We start from the raw sequence: 25,536 nt of genomic DNA, 5'->3' as shown, positions 1-25,536 counted from the left end.
AAACTGAGGACTGATGGATGTGGGGGGGGAGGGGGGATGGGCATGGAGGAGGGCACTTGTGGGGGTGAGCACTGGGTGTTATGTGGAAACTAATTTGACAATAAACTATTTGTAAAAAATAAATAAATAAATAAATTAAATAAATAAAATAAAATAAGTCAGTCAGAGGAGTGCCTGGGTGGCTCAGTCAGTTGAGCATCTGACTTTGGCGATCTCACAGGTGGTGATCTCACAGTTCACGAGTCTTGCCCCGCATTGGGCTCTCTACTGACAGCTCAGAGCCTGGAGCCTGCATCGGATTCTGTGTGTCTCTCTCTCTTTCTGTGACTACCCCTCTCTCAAAAATAAATAAAAACATTTAAAATAATTAAAATAAGCCAGAGAAAGACAAATGCCATATGATTTCACTCATATGTGGAATTTAAGAAACAAATGAACAAGGGGAAAAAAGAGAGACGGGGCAAACCAAGAAAAAGAGTCTTAATTATAGAGCACAAACTGACGGTTACCAGAGGGGAGTCGTGCAGTTGGGAGAGGTATGGGTGAGATAGGTGAAGGGGATTAAATAGGGCACTTGTGACAAGCAGGTGTCACCAGGTGTTGTATGGATGTATTGAATCACTATATTGTACACCAGAAACTAATATGATACTGTATGTTAACTAGAATTTAAATAAAAAGGTTTTTTTAAATGTATTTATTTATTTGAGAGAGACAAAGACAGTGTCAGTGAGGGAGGGGAAAAGAGAGGGAGGGGAAGGGAGAGTGTCCCAAGCAGGCTCTGAGCTTCAGCATGGAGCCCGATGCAGAGCTCTATCCCACAAACTGTGAAATCGTGACCTGAGCTGAAATCAAGAGTTGGATACCCAATGGACTGAGCCACCCAGACACTCCTAAATAAAATGTTTTTAAATGAGGAAAAAAAATAATAAATTTAAATTCTGGTTATAAAAGGAACCAGGATATTAATAGTTAAGATACTTTGCATAAGAAACCAGGATGAACTGTGTGAAAGTAAGTTTTGGTAACTATCAATAACACGTTAACAGGAACCAAAATTGGATGTTCTTATTCAAGTTGTTAAAAACACTTTTGATAATTATTTCACCCAGAGTATATAAATTGTGATAGTTAGCTAATTGGAGTTAGTCAAATTGCTTTTCAGTGAATTGATCTTCCTTCAAATTATGTCTTTGGGTTTATTTCCTCAGAACCCTGAGAAAGATTGAAAATTGTTGAAGTTTATATATCTTCCAAGTTTTCTTAAAGGGCCTAAATTACAAGTTTTTGGTGTAATTGCAGGTGGTGTTGTCATGAAGCTTTAATATAATCTTAGGTAATTTTTTATGTTTTTTTTTTTTTTTTTGGTTACAGAATGTTTATTTGCTAAGTAGCAAAGTAGGTATATGTCTTAAACATGTGTCTCTCTCTCTCTCTCTTTTTTTTTTTTTTTGTCATTTCAAGGAAACAGACCATATACTTTTAACCAAATAAAATAGTTTAGGGAGATGCTTAGTTTACAAAATTCAGGCTCTAATTTGAAAAGTTAGTTACATATCTCTTTGATAGCAATTTGTTCTTAATATCTTAGGAAAACTACTTTGGGGAAGATGACATGTATATGGATTTTGAAGAGGTTATTTCAAGTCCTGTTCTGTCACTGTCAACATCATCCAGCTCTGGGTGGACTGCTGTTGGAATGGAAAATGACAAAAAGGAAAATGAAAGTTCAGCCAAGTCAATTCATCCGCTTACCTTGCGTCCTTGGGATATTACTGTACTTGTTAATTTGTACAAAGTTCATGGGCGTCTTCCTGTTGTAAGTGTTCACATAATTAAAATAGTCTGGAGTGTATTGTGAAGTTCACCCAACTCAGAAAACTGTATGTGTGTGTACACACGTGCACACACTAATAAAAAAATTCAGATTCAAAAACTAAAATTTATCCTTTTACCTTTATAAAGCTAGTTTATTATTTTCTTCATAATTAGTTAATCATTGATAAGTTTCTGTCTTCATTTTTTTACTTTAGTTCCTTCTTTGTTCTGTGTAACTTTAGAACATTTTGTCACAATATTGAGTTGCTGGGTTTATACTTAGCTTGATGGATATTCTAGGATTTATATTTTCTTTTTTTTTTTTAATATTTTTATTTATTTCTAGGAGAGAGAGAGAGAGAGACAGACAGACAGACAGACAGACAGACAGCGTGAGCAGGGGAGGGTCAGAGAGAGAGGGAGATACAGACTCTCAAATAGGCTCCAGGCTCTGAGCTGGCAGTCAGCACAGAGCCCAGCGCGGGGCTTGAACCCACGAACCGCGAGATCATGACCTAAGTGAAAGTAGGACGCTTTACCGACTAAGCCACCCAAGCGCCCCTAGGATTTATATTTTCTTATCCTTTATCTCCAACTCTAGACCATTTGGGGACCTTGTGGTGAACCTATTACAAAATCAAGATTCAGATTGACCCTGGAGGTTGAATTGTTTTCTGGGGTTTAGATCTAGCACAGAATCCTGGTTCAGTCTAAGGATGATCCATGTACTTTTGGGGCTGACTTGGAATAAGAGTATATTGCTCAGAGAACCCAGGGTTGTTGGAGTGAGGCCAGATAGGGAGGGCTAGAGCACTGTGCTGCCTACTGGCTCCATGTCATGTACTGACGGTTGCACAGCAGAGAAGTTACCTCTGGTGCATAGTGAACCTAATGTTCTTACTGGAGTACAGAATAGTTTTAAAAGCAAGCTTCTGCTTTTTAAGAATCAAAATCTCTTAATTATATAAGTCTGATTTTTTATTTTCCTGTACTTCCTTGGTCTTTATTGTTTCTATATCTTGATTGTAGTATTTTGTTTTACTTTAGCATGGAACCACAGATGGTCCTGAGTGCCCTACAGCATTCTTGGAAAGACTGTGTTTTGAAATGAAAAAAGGATTTAGAGAGACCATGCTGCAACTTGTCCTGTCACCCCTGAATGTCTTTGTCAGTGATAACTATCAGGTAATGTGAAAGTGAGTCATGGTAGAGGCTGAGAGAGGTATTATTACTCTTTATGGGGTTGATACAGTGTGTTAGCTTTTGGGTATGGGATAGATAGGTCTTTGAATTAGAAGCTTTTAATTTAACCATGTTAAGAAGTTTTGTATATGTATGTGAGTTTTTCCAGAATCTCAGTCTTCTTTTTTCCTGCTGTTTCCTATGTATGTGATCCCATACATTTATATTCTATTGTTTTTAGAGGTGAAAAGAAATACTTTGTAACTTTTTCATGTTTATGGAAGGGAAAAATATATAGAATTATGGTGGACTCTGTTGAAAATGACAACCTGAATATTCATATTAGCCAGTACAATAAATCTTCAAAACGTGCATATCCACATGGCCAGTAGTTTATTCTTTTCACATAACACACTTACAAAGTATTTGTTAATCCCTTCAGGATATCCCCAGGCTCTTTGGGAAGAGAACCAATAATATTTACCAAAAGGGAATAATTCACATTCTTGGGTAGATTATCACTTTGTTGTTATTATTTAATGTCAAATGGCTTCACTTTTCATTTATCAGTACTTTAGGACTTTTCCCTACCTTTAGTCAAGTTGTAAGCTTTAGAAAAGTAAATGAGTTTTAATATAAGGCAAAGTAAAATTATATATGGGAGGATGAATGTGATACCCCCAAATCATCAACTAATGATAACTTACTATGGATTCTATGTAGTTACTGATCATTTTATTTAAAAGAAGCCTATCCCTTTATAATTCTTTTGCCACAACTGACCATATTTTTCTAATTAGAATTTAATTTTTTCATATGTTTGTATATTTGACATAGCTGAGTCCATAGTGGCTAAAACTTAACATATGCTTATTTTTGCCACAGAAGGTGTTTCCTTTATCAACTTTTATTTTTAAATAATAGACATACCTCATTTTATTGCATGTTGCTTTATTGTACTTTGCAGATGTTGAAGTTTGTGGCAACTTTGCATCAAGCTAGTCTATCAGGGCCATTTTTCCACCAGTATTTGCTCACTTCATGTCTCTGTGTCACATTTTGGTAATTCTCACAATATTTGAAACTTTCTCATTATTATGTTTTTATGGTGATTTGTATCATTGATCTTTGGTGTTACTTTTATAATTGTTTTGGGATGCCAAAAACTGCCCATATAAGATGGCAGACTTAATTAATAAATGTTGCATGTGTTCCCTATCTAGCCGTTCCCCCGTCACTCCCTCTCTTCTTGGGATTCCCTATTCTCTAAAACATAAAGGTTTTGAAATTAGGCCATTAATAATCCTGCAGTGGCCTCTGAGTGTTAAGTGAAAGGAAGAGCTGCATGTCTGTCACTTTAAATCAGAAGTTAGAAATGATTAGGCTTAGTGAAGAGGGCATGTAGAAACCCAAGGTAGGCTGAAAGCTGAGCCTCCTGCAACAGTTAGCCAAGTTGTGAATGCAAAGGAAAAGACCTTCAAGAAAAGTAGAAGTGCTATTCCAGTGAAAACACCGATGATAAGAAAGCAAAACGGCCCATTTTTGATCCAGAAAATGTTTCAGTGGTTTGTATAGAAGATTCAGTCAGCCACAATAACTTCTTGAGCCAGACCTAATTCAGAGCAAGACCCTCACTTTCTTCAATTCTGTGAATGCTGAGAAAGGTGAGGAAGCTGCAGAAAAAAAGTTTGAAGCTTGCAGAGGTTGGTTTATGAGGTTTAAGAAAGAAGCCGTCTCCATAACATAAAAGTGCAAGGTGAAGCAGCATGTGCTGATGTAGAAGCTGCAGCATGTTATCAGAAGATCTAGCTAAGATAGTTAATGAAGGTGGCTATACTAAACACCAGATTTCCAAAGTAAATAAACAGCTTTCTATTGAAAGAAGATAACATCTAGGACTTTCATAACTAGAGAGGAGAAGTCAGTGCCTGGCTTCAAAACTTCACAGGACAGGCTGACATTCTACTTAAGAGCTTTAAGTTGAAGGCAATGCTCATTTGCCATTATGAAAATTCTAAGGCCCTTAAGAATTATGCTAAATCTACTTTGCCTTTGCTCTATCAATGGCACCACAAAGCCTAGATGACAGTGCATCTGTTTACAGCATGGTTTACTGAATAATTTAAGCTAGTGAATTTAGCTTACTAAGTCACTGTTGAGACCTACTGCTCAGAAAAAGAGGGTCCTTTCAAAATATGGGTGCTCATTGACAATGTAGCTGGTCAACCAAAGGCTCTGATGGAGATGTACCAGAGATTCATGTTGTTTTCATGCCTATTAACACAATATCCATTTTGCAGCCCATGGATCAAAGAGTCCTTTTGCTTTTCAAGTCATGTTATTTAAGAAATACATGTTGTAAGACTATAGCTGCCATAGGTAGTGATTCCTCTGGTAGATCTTTCCTTTTGGAAAGGATTCACCATTCTAGGTACCATTGAGACTATTCATGATTCACAGAAAGAGGTCAAAATATCAACATGAAGAGGAGTTTGGAAGAGTTGCTTCCAACTCTCATGGATGACTTGAGGGGTTTAAGACTTCACTGGAGGAAATAACTGGAGATGTGATGGAAATAACAAGAGAACTGGAATTAAAAATGGAGGCTGAAGATGGGAATGAATTGCTACAATCTCATGATCAAACTTTAATAATGGATGAGTTGCTTCTTAGGGATGTGTGAAGAGAGAGGATTCTTGAGAAGGAATCTATTTCTGGTGAAGATGGTCTGAAGAGTTTTGCAATTACAAAAAGGATTTAGATTATTACATAAACTGAGTTGATAAGAAGCAGCAGGGTTTGAGAGGATTGACTCCAAGCTTGTAAGAAGCTCTTCTGTGGGTAAAATGCTGTCAAGCAGAATGACATGCTATAGAGAAATTATTTGTGAAAGAAAGAGTCAATCAGTGCTGCAGTGTATTGTTTTTTACTTTAAGAAGTTGCCATAGACATCTCAACCTTCATCAGCTACCATCCTGATCTGTTATCAGCCATCAACTTGGAGGCCAAGCTTTGCACCAGCAAAAAGATTATGGCTTGCTGAAAGCTCAAGATGATGGTTAGCAGTTTTTAGCAATAAAGGATTTTTTAATTAAGATATGTGCATAGTTTGTTTTTAGACATAATTATGTTACATACTTAATAGATTACAGTTTGGTAGACATAATTTTTATATTCACTGAGAATCAAAAAATTTTTATTTGACTTGAGGTATATTGTAATAATTGCTTTATAGTGGTAGACTAGAACTGAACTGGCAATATCTCTGAGATATGCCTATAATTATAGATTCATAAGGATTCATAGGGAGTTGCAAACATAGTACAGAGAGGTCCTGTGTACCCTTCACCCAGTTTTTCCAATGTAGATCTTTTACATAATAGGTATAATATTAAAGCCAGGATTGATATTGGTACAGTGTGTGTGCATAGTTCTTGCCACTTTATCACATGTGTAGATTCATGTAACTGCCATTGAAATTAAGATACAGAGCTATTCTATCATCATAAAGATCTCATTTGCATAACACTAGTATTTTAACTTACTATAGAAACCTTAGAAATAACTCTTCAGAGCACCCAAGTAGCTTAGTCACTTAAGCTTTGGATTCTTGATTTTCACTGGCATCATGATTTCATGGTTCATGAGATCAAGCCCCACACAGAGCTCTGTGCTGACGATGCAGAGCCTGCTTGGGATTCTCTCTCTCTCCCTTTCTTCTCCCCCTACCCCTGCTCATGCTGTCACTCTCTTTCTTTCTCTCTCTTTTTCTCTCTCTCAAAATAAATAGGTAAGGGCCCTTAGGTGGCTCAGTCGGTTGAGCATCCGACTTCAGCTCAGGTCATGATATCACGGTTGGTGGGTTCGAGCCCCGCATTGGGCTCTGTGCTGATAGCTAGCTCAGAGCCTGGAGCCTGCTTTGGATTCTGTGTCTCCCTCTCTCTCTGACCCTCCCCTGCTCACGTTGCCTCTCTCTCTCTCAGAAATAAATAAAAATATTTAAAAATTAAAAAAAAATAGATAAAAGATAACTCTTACCCTCCTCTCTCTAATTAGTAGGTCATTAGAATTGGTGTTTTATTCTAGGAGGTGAGTATGTGGAGAAGCCCCCTTTTTAATGTATTGAGGAAATTAATAAAGGTAAATGGTAAATAAGTCTTCTTATATCTGAGAATCTTGGATGAGTATCTCTGTTTTCTTATGAGTTCCTGGTAACACTTCAACTTTTATTTATTTATTTTTTAAAGTTTATTTATTTTGAGAGAGAGTGTAAGTAGGCTCCATGTTGTTAGCATGGAGCCTGACACAGGGCTTAGTCCTACAAACCATGAAATCATTGACCTCATCCAGAATCAAGAATTGGACACTTAATGGACTGAGTCACTCAGGTGCCCCTCAACTTTTATTTTGATGACTACATTCTCAAAAGACTTTATTATACATAAAAAGAACATATTATTGAGCTCATGAGAGTTCACATTAATCCTAACTATAATTATAATTATTAGTTATTGGCAAACATGTACAGAGACTGGAGTATAATGTATGATTTATTTGGTGATTAGAAAAGTTGTTCATGGCTTGGAGATATCAAGGTGTTAGTAGATGTACTGGTGATATTTTGTTTCCTGTGTGGTTAGCACTTCATAATTCACCCTGAAAACAAGGATACTTTCTATGTATTGTCTTGGAATTTACTTATCTACCTAACTTGCTATGTCTTATATATCTGGCATGACTATTCCTAAGAATTCTTTTGTGGTACAGGTGAGTTATCCAGGATTTAGCTGCTTATTCTTGATAGCATTAGTCTTTTTTTTTTTTTTTTTTTTGAGAGAGAGAGAGAGAAGGAGAGAGAGAATCACAGAAGGTGCAGATAGAGAGAGTGTAGAGCCTGGAGTAGGGCTTGATCTCACCTGAAGTGGGGCTTGATCTCACCCGAAGTGGGGCTTGATCTCACCCGAAATGGGGCTTGATCTCATCCGAAGTGAGGCTCGAGTTCATCCGAAGTGGGGCTCAAGCTCACCTAATGCAGGGCTTGAACTCATTAACCATTAGATTATGACCTGAGCCAAAGTCAGATGCTTAACCAATTGAGCCACCCATGCACCCTCTTATTGCATTAGTCTTAAGGAAGGGTCTCAAGGTTAAGGATCTGAGATGGTGGATGGATTATTGTGTCTGACTTATGGAACCGTCCCTTTTAATTTATGAGCTTGATGATGTATTTTAATTTCCTAGGGCTGCCACAGCAAAATACCTCATGCTGGGTGGCTTAAAACACAAGATACTTGTTCTCTCACAGTTCTGGAGCTTAGAATTGTGAAATCAAGGTACTGGCAAGGCCATATTTTCTCTGAAGAATTTGAAAAAGGATCTCCTTGCCTCTTCTAAGCTTTTGATGGTTGCTAGCAATCCTGGGCATTCCTTATCTTGTAGACACATTACTCAACTCTCTGTCTTTGTCTTCTCATAGCATTGTCTCCATGTGTATGTCTGTGTCCCAATTTTCCTCTTACAAGGATACCAGTCATTGGATTAAGGCCAACCCTGATTTGATGTAACCTTATTTTAACATGATTACATCTGCTAAAACCCTGTTTTCAAATATAGCAAGGTCATAATTACAGGGGCCTGGGCTTAGGACTTGAATGTGTCTTTTAGAGGAAACAGTTCAACTCACAATATGATACAACGCACAATAAAATCTAGAATATATTCTTTGTTGGTATACTAGATAGGCTCTATCTTTAGGACAAGCCAAGATCCATATGTGTTTTTGAGCTCAAAAAACATTGATCAGAAGTATCTTACACTGAGAATTATCAAATCTTAGTGCCAGAACTGATATTTATTGATCATCCTCTCGAACTTGGTCAGATAAAATAGAAGGTTACTGATGCCTGGAGAAACTTAGGTGATTTTATATATTGTCACACAGCTTGGATGAAAAAAAAATTAAAAATATTTTTTTGTTTAAATGTTTTTAATGTTTTCTTAAAGAGCTAGTAGAGCTATTATGGTCATAATTTGAAATTTTCTTTTAAGAATTCCTTATGAATTTGATATGACTCATATCCTCAGTTTTTTTGAGAATACATTTCCTAAAATGTGTTCAAATAAGGAACACTAACACCATTCCTTGTGCTGATGGCTTGCATACACATACCAAAAAGATAACTGTAGTAAAATTACTTTGGGAAATATCTGTGAACTGTCTTAATATCTATTAGTATATTGAATTCTCTGAAAAGACTCACTGTGAAAAATATATATAGTCACTTAGTAGTATCTACCTTTTGTGGCCACTGTTAGGTACAGTGATAAGTGGTAAACCAGACAGAAATGGTCTTTACCCTAATATACCTGGTGGAAAAGAGAAATCGTGAGGAAATTAGAATAATAAATAATGGTCTTGAGACAAGAACATTATAAGATTAGCCTTTTTAGATCTCCGTGGTTGTTTTGTAGAATATGTGGAGACAGATGTAAAAGTAAATGTTGGGAGGCTATGTAAAACCCTAGCAATATGTCATATTATTTGGACCACATTAATAGCAGTGAAGATGGAAGAAAATCAGTGCATTTCTGAGAGCTTGGGAGATACAGTCTACAGAAATTGGTGACTGATGGGTAGGGCATTGCCGAACTTGTTTTGATTCTGTATTACTAATAATGTTCTGTGGAACCAGTGTTCTATGGAATACTCTATTTTAGGACATATCTTTTCACTTTCTGAGTAAGTCTCAGAGTTTTTCTCTTTGAAATATTTATGCTGCTTTTTAGTAGTAGGTATATAATTTCTGTAAGATAAATGTATCTTTTTTATATTTATATAAGTTCTCAAAATCTGTATGAAAAATGGCTTTCTTCCCTAGTGCTTCATTTTATCATCTTATTTATCGGTCTTTGTTTTTCCCTATTTTTTTCTTCTTTTTACTATTTTTAAAATATATTTTTATTTACTTATTTGTTGTTTTTGTTTTTGTTTTGTTTTTGTTTTAGAGAGAGAGTGCGAGTGGAGGAGAGGGGCAGAGGGAGAGAGAGAATCTCAAGTAGGTTCCATACCTGGTGCAGAGCCCAACATAGGGCTTGATCCCATGACCCTGGGAGTATGACCTGAGCCAAAATCAAGAGTCGAATGCTTAACTGACTGAGCAACCCAGGCGCCTCTCTTTTTAATACATATTTTAATCTTATTCCAGCCTTCCCACCACAGATTGGTCTCTTACATGCCCTGTCAGAGTACTAGTTTCTTTTTATTCATTGAGGCAGTTATTAGAGAGGTCTCATTCTTTTTAGGATTTTGTTATCTTGCTTTGCATTTGGGTTCTTACAGATATTGTCACTAAAGAAGCTTAAATTAGACTCCTTATAGTACAAGGTTATGTTAGGACCTTATGGATCCTTAAGTCTTATTTTCTGGATAGCACGATTTTATTTAGGCTCTGGAGAAAAAAACAACTAGAAATTATAATGCTGATTTTCTTATACTTCTTACAGTCTTATTATTGTTTTCAGCAGCGACCCCCTGTGGATGAAGTACTCAGGGAAGGTCACATCAATTTGTCGGGTCTCCAGCTGAGAGCACATGCTATGTTCTCAGCAGAAGGTCTTCCTTTGGGAAGTGATTCTTTAGAATATGCATGGCTAATTGATGTGCAGGCTGGAAGCCTTACAGCTAAGGTCACAGCACCACAGGTATGATTCTCTGACTACTTTTCTTTTTCTTTTGCTCACCCACTTCACCAAGAGTAAGTTGTATGGCTGTTTAAATGTTCATTGCATTTTCACCAATGGCATTCTGATGGACAGAAGAAAGCTCTTTGCTTTTTGGATTGGAATCATTCTTGCCATTCATAATTTTCTTAGCAATAGATGAGTCAGAGACAAGTTTCACTTTTGAGCCACATAAAATTGAAGGGTGTAATGTTTTATAGTTCTTAATAATACTTTCAAGATTGAGGCTTTGGGAAAAACTCAGTATGAGAACTGTTCTGGAAATTTTATGTATTATTCAGATTACATTAGTTTGCTCACTGTTCAAAAAATTTTCTTTTCCCAGTGTATATAATAATTTTAAAAATATTTTTTTAATGTTTTATTTATTTATTTTCTTTTTTCAAGAGAGAGACAGACTGCATGAGCAGGGGAGGGTCAGAGAAAGAGGGAGACACAGAATCAGAAGCAGTCTCCAGCCTCTGAGCTAGCTGTCAACACAGAGCCTGATGCGGGGCTTGAACCCACGAACCATGAGATCATGGCCTGAGCCAAAGTCGGATGCTTAACCGACTGAGCCACCCAGGCACCCCTAATAATATTTCTTTCTTGTGTATTTCTTAAGTAGGATTTGAAAATATTATTTATGGTGTTAAGGATTAGGTAGCTTGTTTTTTTACTTGTCATGTCTCAAAGCAACATCATTTGTATCTGTGCTTAATGATATGGATACTGATGTAAAAAAAAAAAAAACAAACAAATTTACTAGTAACTAAACCTGGTCTAGTGTGTAGGTTGTGATTCTTCTGGATAAAATTCCCCTCGTCCTCATTGTCCCCCTTATTCTTTAGAAGACTCAGAAGTCATAAGGATTTAGTTCTAGAAATGGACCATTGAAATTTAGCCAAGTAGCCATATTACTGAACATTTCACCTGTTGAGCCACATATTTTTTAAAATTATTTTCTAAATATTTATTTTGAGAGAGAGAGCATGCATAGGGGAGGGGCAGAGAGAGAGAGTGAGAGAGAGAGAGAGAGAGAGTGAGAGAGCGAGAGAGCGAGAGAATCCCAAGCAGGCTCCATGCTGCCGGCACAGAGCCCAGTGCAGGGCTTGAACCCACGAAATGTGAGATCATGACTGGAGCCAAAATCAAAAGTTAGATGCTTAACTTACTGAGCCACCCAAGTGCCCCTTGAGCTACTTATTTATGATAATATACTTTTTGTGGCATTTCAAAAGATTGGAATATGGTCTTTAATGTGTAAAATGTGTATACTCAATTTTAATAAAAAGTTACAGAATGTGTATGACCATTTAGAGGTAGGTAGTAGCAATAGGAAGGTGGATAAAGACATTAAGTGCCTTGTATATTGGTAAGTAGTTTTTGGAAGGCAGCAAAAATTAAGGTTCTAGAAATAAGAAAATGGATAAAAGGGATATTTTATATAAAAATATAAAAGGGATATTTTATATAAAAATGGATAAAGAAAATATGTAACAGAATGTATAAAAGTGGATGAAAAATATTCAGTGTTCATTGCCATGACGGCTGTCCCCTTTTATTGTTGCCTGTTATCTCTTCTCTCTAATGTACACGTAAAACTGAAACATGTAAAAAAAATAGGTTCCTTAACAAACATGAAATAAAGCAATGCTTATGCTGCTAAACTGGACACAACTCCTGTTAACAAGTGCTAGAATCTCATATATTTATAAGTTGACTTTATTACAAATGAAACATTTCTCTTTCTTCTGCATTAGAATCTTGGCATCACTATTTCTAGTGAGTGTTTCATGAATCCATTGGTGCTTTTAATGTTTATTCCATTCTTTGTATATTTTAAAAGTAAAATTCATGTTTTCCAATAGTTTAAATTTGTAATTTTTTAGGGACTAATATAATGTATACTCAAGTTTCAGTGTGTTTATTATTAATAATACTAATGGTAATCAATTATAAAATAAAGGTATTTTTGTAAACTGAAGATTTGATGAAGAATTGATATATTCTTAAGTGTCTGTCCATAAACAAAAGTGTCTTACTCTTCAAAATATCTGATTTTATAAAATTGTATCTCCCTATAGTAGTTAGGTACAAATTTCAGATCAAAGCTTTAGTATTAGGTAGAAATTTTAGGTGTTTTTCTGTGCAAAGGATACTAGTTAGTCATATAAGAAAGAAGATACAACCTTGAAGAAAAGTACATACTTTGTAAGTTGCTGAAGTTGAATTTTTCAGTTCTTATGCATTCTGTCATTCACAAATGAAAAGTAACATAAGCTTATAATGACGTCAAAGTAGAAAAATCATTATTCTGGCTAACAAATAGATTATGTAGCAGCAGGTATAAAACAGCATTTCGGTTCTTTCAAGCTGGATTATTATTAATAAGCTTTTGAACTGTGAACACTTGTTTAGATTGCTAACACTGCTGTCAACTTGTCACTGCTTATTTGTAGCTGGCTTGTCTCTTGGAGTGGGGACAGACATTTGTTTTTCATGTGGTATGTCGGGAGTATGAACTGGAAAGACCCAAATCAGTAATAATATGTCAGCATGGAATTGACCGTCGGTTCTGCGAATCCAAGGTATGTTCACAAATATGTTAGCAGTATTATAAACATATATGGATTTTTTAAAATGGAAGTTTGAAATATCAGCTGTAAATCAAATGCACATGGCCATGAAGTAAACATCATAGTTCAGTTTTCCCAATTAATAAAATTATTTTTCAGATTTGTAGCCAGTTATTTCATTGTAAGCATCTATGAGGTAATTATTAAAACATAAATTCACAAATAAATGGAGATATAAATATTATATCTTACCTCTTCTATTTTTACTGTAAACTCCTGTTTTCTTGCATTATTGCACTCTTTCAGATATGGCCATACATTTCCGTAGAAGATTTAGAAACTGACGCCAGAGGAAGGTTAAATTCCCTACATGATCTTGTTTGTATAACTCTTCTGGAACATACCTGTTCTTCTGTAAGGCGGCTAGCAGTGCTGGCACTTGCCAAGAAAAGATGGCAGTTTCAAAAATAAAAATTTACCCTAATATTATAACACAGAGTTAACTAATGTTTACAGTTTAGTTTTTGTTTCTGGTTTCTTCCCTATATGTGTTTTTCCTTTTTTCTTCTTTTCTAATACATACTATTTGTTTGCCATTATATTGTTGTGAATTGAAAACAATTCATCCTGCTTTTATTTCTATCTCCAAAAAATCTATAACCTGTGCTTACTCCCAACAGTAAAGGAAACCATTATAACTGGTGACAAAATTGTTTTTTTTCTTGTTATAAAGCACATTGCCAGGATCCAGGGAATCTTTAGTTATGTGTAAATCAGCTAGTTCCTTATGGATAATTCACAGATACTTGTAGGCTTCTCCTCCTCCCTTTTTAATTTTTTTTTTTTAAGACTCAGAGCTCTTATGTTGCATTAAAATTTTAAAAATCAACTTTATTGAGGCATAATTTACATACAATAAATTCACCCTTTTTAAGATGTACAGTTCGAGTTTTGATAAATGTTTTATGTATAAGGGTGTAACCATTACTGTCACTGAAGTTCTAGAACATTTTTATCACCTTAGAAAATTACTTTGGGTCCCTTTGCCATCAGCCATTCATTATTCCATGCAACCATTGGTGTGCTTTCTGTCATTTTATATCAGATATTTTTAGGTCTATTTTTAGGTCAGACATACCTTTTATTGCATTTCACAAATACTGTGGATTTTTTTTTTTTTTAATAAATTGAAGGTTTGTGGCAACCCTGTGTCAAGCACATCTATCAATGCCATTTTTCCAGCACCTTTTGCTTACTTTGTGTTTCTGTGTCACATTTTTAATCTTTTTAATATTAGAAATTTTATTTCTCAGTATTTTTTTTTTAATTTTTAAATTTACATCCAAATTAGTTAGCATGTAGTGCAATAATGATTTCAGGGGTAGAATCCAGTGATTCATCCCCTATGTAAAACACCCAGTGCTCTCCCAGCAAGTGTCTTCCTTAATGTCCCTTACCTATCTAAGTCCATACCCCCTACCCACAACCCCTCCAGCAACTCTCAGTTCTCTATATTTAAAATCTCTTATGTTTTGTCCCCCTTCCTGTTTTTGTTATTTTTGCTTCCTTTCCCTTATGTTCATTTGTTTTGTATCTTAAATTCTACATGAGTGAAGTCATGTGATATTTGTCTTTCTCTGACTTATTTCAATTAGCATAATACCCTATAGTTCCACACATGTAGTTGGTTGCAAATAGCAAGATTTCATTCTTTTTGATTGCAAAGTAAAACTACATTGTGTGTGTGTGTGTGTGTGTGTGTGTGTCTGTCTGTCTGTCTGTCTGTCTGTCTTCTTTATCCATTCATCAGTCTATGGACATTTGGGCTCTTTCCATACTTTGGCTATTCTTTATAAACATTATCTGTGCCCTTTGAAACAGCACACCTGTATCCTTTGGATAAATACCCACTAGTGCAATTGCTGGGTCATAGGGTAGTTCTATTTTTAACTTTTTGAGGAACTTCCATACTGTTTTCCAGAGAGGCTGCACCAACTTGCTTTCCCACTAGCAGTACAAAAGAGATCCTCTTTCTCTGCATCCTTGCCAACGTCTGTTATTGCCTTGTTTTCTGGGAGATTTTTGATTACTAATTCAATTTCTTTACTGGTTATGGGTCTGTTCAAATATTCCATTTCCTCCTGTTTCAGTTTTGGTAGTTTATAGGTTTCTATCAATTTGTCCATTTCTTCCAGGTTGCCCAGTTTATTGGCATATAATTGCTCATAAAATATTCTCTTATTATTGTTTGTATTTCTGCAGTGTTGGTTATGATCTCTCTTTCTTTTTGATCAAACTGGCCAGGGGTTTATCAATTTTGTTAATTATTTCTAAGAACCAGCTCCTGGTTTCATTGATTTGTTCTACTGTTTTTTTTTTTTTTTTTATTTCGATAGCATTGATTTCTGCTCTAATCTTTATTATTTCCTATCTTCTGCTGGTGTTGGGTTTTATTTGCTGTTCTTTTTCCAGCTTTTTAAGGTGTAAGTTTAGGTTGTGTATCTGAGGCCTTTCTTCCTTCGCTAGGAAGGCCTGGATTGCTATATACTTCCCTCTTATGACCACCTTTGCTGCTTTCCAGAGGTTTTGTGCTCTGACATTATAATTTTCTTTGGCTTCCATTTACTTTTCAATTTCCTCTTTAACTTCTTGGTTAACACATTCTTTCTTTTGGTATGATGTTCTTTAGTCTCCAAGTATTTGTTGTCTTTCCAGATTTTTTCTTATGGTTGATTTTGAGTTTCATCACGATTTGGTTTGAAAATATGCATGAAATGCTCTCTATCTTTTTATACTCGTTGAGAGCAGATTTGCGTCCCAGTGTGTGATCTATTCTGAAGAATGTTCCATGTGCACTCAAGAGGAATGTGTATTCCGTCTGTGTCACATTTTGATAATTCTTGCAATATTTCAGACTTTGTCATTACTATATTTGTTACAGTGATCTATGATCAGTAATTATGACTTGCTGAAAGCTCAGCAGATGATTAGCATTTTTTAGCAAGAAAGTCATGTACATTTTTCCCATTTGTATGCTGTGGCACATTTAGACTACAGTATATAGTGTAAATGTAACTTTTATATTACTAGGAAACCAAAAATATATTTTTTATCTTTAATAATATTTTTAATTTTTATTTTAATGTCACTATAAAAACATATAGTGTTACATTAATTTCAGGTATACAGTGTAGTGATTCAAGAATTCCATATATTACTCAGTGCTTATCAAGAGTATTTTAATCCCCTTCACCTATTTCAACCATCCCCCCACTTGCTGCCCCTCTGGTAACCATCTGTTTATTCTCTACAGTTAAGAGCCTGTATTTTTATTTGTCTCTCTCTCTCTTTTTCCTTTTGTTCATTTGTTTCTTAAATTCCATGTGTGAATGAAATCATATGGTATTTGTCTTTCTCTAACTGGCTTATTTTGCTTAGCATTTTACTCTCTAGATCCGTCCATGTTGTTGCAAATGGAAAGATTTCATTCTTTTTTAATGCTAAGTAATATTTCATTGTATATATACCACATCTTTATCCATTCATCTGTTAGTGTACACTTGGGCTGCTTCCACAATTTGTTATAAATAATGCTGCAATAAGCACAGAGGTGCATATATCCTTTTGAATTAGTATTTTCATATTCTTTTGAGTAAATACTCAGTAGTGCAATTACTGGGTCATAGGATAGCTCAATTTTTAATTTTTTCAGCAACCTCTATACTGTCTTCCATAGTGGCTGCACCAGTTTGCATTCCCGCCAGCAGCGCACAAGGGCTCCTTTTTCTCCATATCCTTGCCAACACTTGCTGCTGCTTGTTTTTTTTAAATTTTTTTTAATTTTAGCCACAAAAAATTTATATGACTTGCTTTATTGTGATATTTGCTTTACTGTGATGGTCTGGAACCCAACTTGCAATATCTCTAAGGTATGCCTTATTATTATAGAACACTGATTATAAGACAAAACGCCTGTATTCTAGTCCTGGCACTACCTCTAATGAGCAAGAGCATGTTATCGAGCCAGTCATTTACTCAGCGCTGCCATTTCCCCCAAGAAGTTCTTCATTAGGTGATATGTATGTTTTCTTCCAACCTAACCATGACCAAATCTGTTTTAGGAGTAAAACAATGTCAAATTTGTGTGCATTTTCCTAGGCATAATAATAAAATTTAGATTTGACATATTTCTAAAAAGAAGATTGTGTGTGTGTAATCCAGAGTACTCATAAGAAAATCTTAAAATTTTAAACTGCTGTATAGTTCTTATAATTCTGTGACACTTTTTAGTTATCAGTTTACTTTGACTATTCTTTGTTTCAGTAACAAGTTATATATGTATTCTGTCAATTTAGATTTGTTACTTGCCTGTTTGAATGGAAATGGTACATGCTTATGATTAGTTTCTAATTGGTAAGACTTTAATCACTGATTATTTCATTTATCATTATAAAAAATGGAATGTAATTGAGTAATTTTTAAAAATACATTGCCAGAATTTTACTTAAATGAGAAGATATAAGTCTCTAAATGGTGAATCAGTGGTGAAAAATTAATATTCATTTCATTTTCATTTTAGTTGAGTTGTATTCCTGGGCCTTGTCCGACTTCAGATGATTTGAAATATACTATGACACGTTTAGCAGTAGATGGAGCAGATATTTATATTGTGGAGCATGGCTGTGCTACAAATCTAAAGGTACACATTTGTCTGTTTCTTGGCCAGTGTAGTTCTTTTTCCTTTTTACGAAACCAAACCTACGTTTCTTGAAATAGAATACACATTTATAATTTACCATCTCACAGAAGACTATAGAATCCCAGGAGATAGCTGTCTGATTTTTGCATGTCCATGTTCTCTTCTGGTCTATTTCTTAAGGCATATTTGCTTTCATTACTATTTCACTCTAACTGAATTATCATAATCTTGCTTTATGGCAGAGATGTAAACATGTAGGTTACTTTTATGGCAGGGATTAAATTGGTTATATATATATTTTTAAATGTTTTATTTATTTCTGAGAGAGGGGCAGGCAGCATGAGCAGGGGAGGGTCAGAGAGAGAGGGAGACACAGAATCTGAAGCAGGCTCTAGGCTCTGAGCTAGCTGTCAGCACAGAGCCCAACGCAGGGCTCGAACCCACGAACCATGAGATCATGGCCTAAACCGAAGTCGGACGCTTAACCAACTGAGCCACCCAGGCGCCCCTAAATTGGTTATATTTTTAAAAGATTTGATTTTAAGTGCCATTAGTTTTTATATATTTATGTCCTGTCTGGCTCTTGAAAACATCCATTTGCCACTTCGGCTTATAGGTTACTGCTTAAAGTTAAGCCTTATTAAGAGTCTGTGATTTTTGTTACTTACTATCCTTCTAACTTTTCTTTCCTCCTCCTCTCTTTTGTTTTCCTTTGGATTTAGTTTCTTTTCCTTTTATCCTCTTTTTTTTTTTTTTAATTGAATGTCTGTTTTCATTCTGCTGCATTTATCTTTTCTATTTCCCTTCTTTTTCCTCTTCTTCTGTCTTTGATGCAGTTTGAAATAATTGCCTATTCTGTAGTTTATTTTAAATTGATTAAGACTATGGAAACCACAGTTTTATTTCATTTTCTTCATTCAATTTAGATGGGTGCAATTCGAGTTGCAAACTGTAACCTCCACAATCAGTCGGTTGGGGAAGGAATAAGTGCTGCAATTCAGGATTTTCAAGTGAGACAGTACATTGAACAATTAAATAATTCCAGAGTTGGACTTCAGCCTGCAGTGCTACGGAGGGCCTATTGGCTTGAAGCTGGGTCAGCCAACTTAGGACTCATTACTGTTGATATTGCATTAGCTGCAGATCATCATTCTAAACATGAGGCCCAAAGACATTTCTTAGAAACTCATGATACCAGAACTAAGAGGTAAGTTAAATTTAAGGATGGTCATAGTCCCAAGCTCAGACGAAAATTACCTTATAATTATAGAGCAAACTCTATTGTTAGGAATGGAATAAGAGCATTTTATATAAAAACCAAATATAATCCTGCTAGGTACTCCTCAATGAATGTATAAGAACCTGATATTTAAGTAATACATTGTATACCTCATCTCTGGTGATTGTGTGGTTTCTGGAAGTAACATTGTTTTTTAATGTGTTTCTAAGTCCATTCTATGTGTATTAGCAGTGAAATGAGTTTTAATTATTGGTTCCCAAATAACGTGTTATAGGCACTACCCTCCTTTCTTTTCCATGACAGCCCTCCACTTACAATTCATCATTTCTAGAAAACATCATTGCTATGACTGTGTACTCTACAAAACTCTTTAGTGGGCCTTCATGACTGCAGGGGAGACTAAAAAGAAATTAGGGGCCCTAATTCCTAAGAAATGGTCTGCCATTCTAAAAGTTGCCAGAGCCTCTTCCTGAGTCCTGTCCATTTAAAATACCAGGATAACTTTTCCCATCTCTGTCTCCCCCGTTATAAAGTTAATATGAGCTTATTTTACTTTATTTTTATTTTATTTTATTAACATTTTGATTTAATGTTTATTTTTGAGAGAGAGAGAGAGAGAGCAAGAGAGCGAGAGTGAGTCCATGGGAGGGGCAGAGCGAGAGGGAGACAGAGGATCCATGCAGGCTCAGTGCTGTCATTGCAGAGCCTGATGTGGAGCTAGTACCCACCAACTGCAAGATTATGACTTGAGCCGAAGTGGATGCTTAACTGACTGAGTCACCTAGGCACCCCAAGCTTATTTTTAAAATAGAGAAAACTATTACACATAAGGGAAAATAATTACCATAACCTTATCATACTGAATTTGTCATATTTCTTACCCATATTTATAGTGCATTTTCCTTATACTTGAGATCATCGTGTATTTATATATTTAAATTCAGCATGTTGTATTAAACTTACACCCTAACCATCTTCCCAAATAATCCAAAATTTTATAAAGTTCCTTTGAAACAGATGATAATACATGATTAGAAAGATAAATTGTAATTTATTTAGCCATTGCCCTTATTATATTAAATATGTAGTTTCTAAATTGCTCATTTTAAATAATAGTAAGAGGAACATTTTGCACATAAAATCTTTTCCCACATGTTCTTTAAATTCCTTTTATGTTCTTACTATCTTTTTAGTGTTTATTTTTGAGAGAGAGAGCTTAAGCGCACAGGGGAGGGGCAGAGAGAAAGGGAGACAGAATCTCACCTCTGTGCTGACAGCTGAGCTACGACGATGTCGGGCTCAATCTCACAGACTGTGAGATCATAACCTGAACTGAAAACAAGAGCCACACAGGTACCCCTAAGTTCCCTTTAAATAATTTCCTTAGGAGGCGATGTTACTATGCTAAAAACTGAACCTTTTGATATGCATTCCCAAATTACTTCCCAGAAAGATTATTTCAGTTTGTATTCTCAGGGGCTCTTTAAGAGAGTCTCTGTCTGCTTCTTTGCTGCCCTTTAAGTGTTTTATAAGAACTAAAATGTGGTATTTCTTTGTTTTATTTTGCATTTCTTTATTTCTGAGATTTATATTTTTTTTCATGTATTTATTGGCTGTTTTTATTTCCTCATTTGTGAATTTCATGTCATTATTTTATGTATATTTATTTATTGGCATACTGGTGTATTTTTTAGAAAATTTTAAGAGCTCTTTATAGATTTTCATCCTTTTAATAGTCTCTTGCTAATATTTTGCAGTTTGTTTCATTTTTAATTTTTTTAATCTTACAGATTTAATTTTTGTGTATTCAGATATGTCATTTTTCCCTTTGTAATTCTTTTACTAATTTGAGAAAATATTTCTTTTGCTAGTAATCACATAGCACCTGTATTTCCTTATTTTTTTCTATCCTTCTTTTTAAAACTCTATCTGGATTTTTCTGCAAATATCTTCTCAAATACAGAGGAAAAAATTCATACCTAATACACATTTATTTTTCCATTTCATCACAAATGTTTAGTTATTTTTATCTGTTAATTTTCCCAAAGAGCTATTTTTTTAGTTAAAAAATTCTGAGGTTTTTATTGAAATTACATTAATCTTTTAAGTTACTTTAAGATCCTGAAATTTTGTAAATGTGAGTATGGAAGCTCATGTGTGGAGAATATGGTCTTAAAAACTTTGATTTCTTTGTTAAGTGTTGCTCAAGAAGCCAGTTAATGTGAACAAAGTGCATGTGTCTAATTAGCTGAGATGGTAGAACAAGGTGCTAATGAAGCTATGGATGTGGCACCATGTGATTCAGGTTCCAGGTGCTGAAGTAAATCCAACCATTTAGATTGGTTTCAGTGCTCTGATTGGTTAATAATTGTGAAGAGTTTGGGATTTTATCATACTTGCAAGTTAACATGTTAGCCTGCTACAATTTCATGGGTGCTGGCAGAAAACACAAGACTTGGCCAAAGATGAAGGACTTTATTACTTACAGCAATAGCACTAGCCAGAATCATATGTGCTTGCATTGGTTCTCTGTGCCCTCCCAGTAGGGCTGCCAGATGAAATATAGGATGCCCAATTAAATTTGAATTTCAGATAGTGATAAACAACAAATAACTTATTAGAGTAAGTGTGTCATATTGCCCCATACATTACATGGGACAGACTTATTTAAAGTTTATTTATTTATTTTGAGAGAGAGAGCACACATTTGTGTGAGTGGGGGAGGGGCAGAGAGAGGGGGAGAGATTTGGAGAGAGAATTCCAAGCAGGCTCCGTGCCCGATGTGAGCTCAATCCCACAACCATGGAATCATGACCTGCGTGGAAATCAAGAGTCAGACGCTTAACCGACTGACCCACCCAGGAGACCTGTTACCATTTTTATAGTAAGTAGAAGCAAGCCTGCTCGTTTTCAGAATGAAACATATGTCATCTTTCAAGGTTGTTTACTGCTAGTAAAACCCTGAGAAGTGGCCTGGTCCAAACTTTGCATTCTTGGCATACCCAGCAAGAACAGGTAGGCATGTTTAGGCATATTGGGAGTTGCCTTTCCCAGCATGGTAGGCAACTCACTGACCTTCAGCTTTAGCTGGCCACCTTTGTGCATATTTGATTCCCAGGAGTTTTGGGGCCTATATACAGTATTTTTTTTCATATAATTGGAGAAGTTTCTGGACACAAAAGTTATTAATTTCTGTAGGTTAGTGTTTTTGAAAAGTATAGTTCCCAAACCACCACCATCAGTGTCTCCTTGGAACTTGTTAGAAATATATATGATCAGACCTTACCTTACTGGACTCTAGGACTGGTGCCCTGCTCTCCATGTTGTGATAAGCCCTCTAGGTGATTCTAATGTAAGCTAAGGTTTGAGAACTACTGCACTGGATTATAATAAAGGTAGGGAAAGGGAGCTTACATTTGTTATTCAACTTATGTATTCCAGATTTTATATCAAGTGCTTTACATATGTTATAGCATTTAATCTTCAAAACAGTCTTATTAGGTATATCAGACCATAATTTTCTAGTTGAGGAAACTGAGGCTCAGAAATGTTAACTAACATGTCCAGAGTCCTAGAGTTTTTAAGTGGCACAGCTGGAAATAGAGCCCGTGTCTAGATGACTGCAAATTCATCTAGAGTTCATGCATTTTGCTAAGCTTTTTGCTACACCAATTAGGTAAAAACTAAGTGTGTGGAATATGTAAGATCTTTTATTTTGATAGTGCTTAAAATAGTTTGCTGAATGACTGAATCTTAATACTTTATAATGGAGAAGTGATTTGCATTTGATAACATTTAGTTGCAGTAATACGTCAAATTTTCTCTAATCCTAAGGCTTTCTCATGTATTTTTTTCTTCTGTCTTTCTGGACTGATGTTCCACTTCTAAATTGATACATTTCATCTCATCTTTCACACCTCAAATATTACTTTTTGAACGGTTTCTTCTTTTTCCTTACCACAATACCCTGTTTATTTTTTATTACCTCATAGCACTCAGTATAATTTATGATTAGATATTTTTGTTTATGGCTTGTCTATGCCTCTGTACTCTAAACTTCACATGGATTAGACTGTCATTTTCACCTGGCACAGTACTAGGCACATATCGATATGTTCAAGAAATATAAATGAGTGAATGTAAAATGAAAATGATAATACCTATTCTGTCTTCCCTTGAGGACCCTGAGGACCCAGTGAGATAATGCGGCTAAATATGCTTAGCAAAACAGACCTAATATGAGGTGATTTTATTCTTTAAAGTTTAAAAAAGAGGAACAAACATATATATCCCATGTTTGTATTATGTTTTTTTAAAGAAAGGAAGATAGTTAATAATATACTGATGGACTTATATGTATGGACTGCTCTCAGAGCCTGAAGACTTTTACGTACATTTTCTCCCATTGTCTTAATTCTTAATACTTCATTTGAAGTCCTTATTACAGATATATTACAGTTTTTCTCTAAAAGATAGAATGTATCATTTTGGCCTTATTAAGAAATAATTTCTTACTTGCCCCACATTTATAGTATTTTTGTGTATTTACCATGTGAAATAGACTGTGAAGCTAAAGGTGATAAAGTATTAAGTATAATTTGTACCCATGGTTTTGTTTTTTTTTTTACATTAATATTTAAAAGATTTAGTCCTTTTGAGAATATTTAAATATTCTCAAAATTTAAATACAAATATTTAAAACCGCTATTTAAAATTGGATTTAAATGTCTGATCTTTAATATTTGCTTATTTTTAGCTTTTACATATATATGTATACATATATATATATATATATATATATATGCTGTGTCTCTCTTCCTGTTCCTACTTATTTTCATCTCACCATGTTGAGACTGGATTTTTTTTTTAAATGTTCATTTATTTAGAGAGACAGCATGCAAGTGGAGGGAGGAACAGAGAGAGAAGAGAGAATATGAAGCAGGTATTGGGGCTCAATCTCAAGAACTGTGAGATCATGACCTAGCTGAAATCAAGTCAGATACTTAACTGACTGTGCCTCCCAGGCACCCCCCAGACTGTTTTTTTTTTTTTTTAAGAAAGACAAAATGGTTAAAAAGATATTCCACAATAAAAATAAACATTTGTGTTTACCTTGTCTTTTAAAAATATTAACAATTAACTTATTTTTAATTATTTGCCAAAAAGTTTTTTATTTCATAATGAGTTTTTGTTATGTTGTTGTTTTTGTTTGTTTCTGTTTTGGGTTCTGTGTAGGTTGTGGTTTTTGTGGCCGGACGATACCCTGAAGAATAAGAGGTGTAGGAACAAGTGTGGTTGTCTCGGTGGCTGCAGATTCTTTGGTGGCACAGTAACTGGCCTAGATTTCTTCAAACTTGAAGAGTTGACACCTTCCAGTAGTTCTGCATTTTCAAGCACGAGTGCAGAGTCTGATATGTATTACGGACAGTCTCTGCTACAGCCTGGAGAATGGATTATTACTAAAGAAATTCCCAAAATTGTAGATGGTAATGTGTTGTCATTTGTGCTCATCTTTTATTATCATTATCCTTACGTCAGTCGGAGAGAAGCTCAGTGTTACTTTGTTCAACTCAATTTTTTGAGCAGTCTTATAGGAAGAATTCAGTATAATCTAATTTTGTTTTGCAGGTGGTTTAACTAAAGCTGGGTAAGACTAGTGAGTTTTTTATAGTTACACAAGGCAAAAGTAGGCCTGTTCTTCAGATCTCCCATTGTTGGTATTGTTGATCTTCCTAGCCATGTGTATTCTGAGTATTACATATCATTTCCTAGAAGTCAGCTTCCAGAGATACACTTAAGAATAGCTGTACTCCAAGGTAACAGTTGTTTTACCAAGTTTACTTTTTATAGGAAAACTTATCAGTAGTAGTATTTCTACTATTGGGCTTCATGTTACCAACTACTTTTACAAGTTACTCTTATTATCGCTAAAAATTGAGCATGTCAAGAAGAGAAGTGTGGCTTTTCCTTAGGTCCAGTATGATAACTTTGTAAATCTATAAGTTTGGTATGAGTAGTAAATGGTGGGTTTAAGTAGTTCCTAGTAATTCTGAATTTTCAAGCTTAGATTTAGATTTATCTAGTATCTTTTCTCTAAAGACTTCAGAAATGGATTTTCCTTTGGGTTTTTCAATTGTGGGTTCGTACAATAAGTGCAGTATTTACTGCTTAAGTTGCCATGCTGTCAAGAAGTGAAATTTAGAAAAGTCTTGATATTTTACTAATATTAGCCTTTTCCTCTTCATCTATTCAGAAACATTGACAGTACTGCCTTTGGTCTGTAGACAAAAAGGGAAGGA

At 35.1% G+C, this 25,536-nt stretch overlaps 1 protein-coding gene across 1 annotated transcript in view; it reads left to right on the top strand.

Moving 5' to 3' along the window:
• KIAA1109 (KIAA1109 ortholog) overlaps nucleotides 1-25,536 on the top strand; it is a 211,584-nt gene that overhangs the window by 72,644 nt on the left and 113,404 nt on the right. Inside the window, exons 21-27 of the mRNA XM_039241608.1 lie at nucleotides 1,592-1,819; nucleotides 2,866-3,003; nucleotides 10,522-10,701; nucleotides 13,182-13,310; nucleotides 17,878-17,997; nucleotides 18,924-19,204; nucleotides 24,473-24,723. Coding sequence (XP_039097539.1) covers nucleotides 1,592-1,819; nucleotides 2,866-3,003; nucleotides 10,522-10,701; nucleotides 13,182-13,310; nucleotides 17,878-17,997; nucleotides 18,924-19,204; nucleotides 24,473-24,723 — 1,327 coding nt within the window. The remainder of the gene's footprint in view (nucleotides 1-1,591; nucleotides 1,820-2,865; nucleotides 3,004-10,521; nucleotides 10,702-13,181; nucleotides 13,311-17,877; nucleotides 17,998-18,923; nucleotides 19,205-24,472; nucleotides 24,724-25,536) is intronic.

Source organism: Hyaena hyaena, unplaced genomic scaffold (assembly GCF_003009895.1).
Source record: "Hyaena hyaena isolate Hyena2069 unplaced genomic scaffold, ASM300989v1 scaffold_198, whole genome shotgun sequence".
Classification (NCBI taxonomy): domain Eukaryota; kingdom Metazoa; phylum Chordata; class Mammalia; order Carnivora; family Hyaenidae; genus Hyaena; species Hyaena hyaena.
This window is presented reverse-complemented; position numbering and strand designations above follow the sequence as displayed.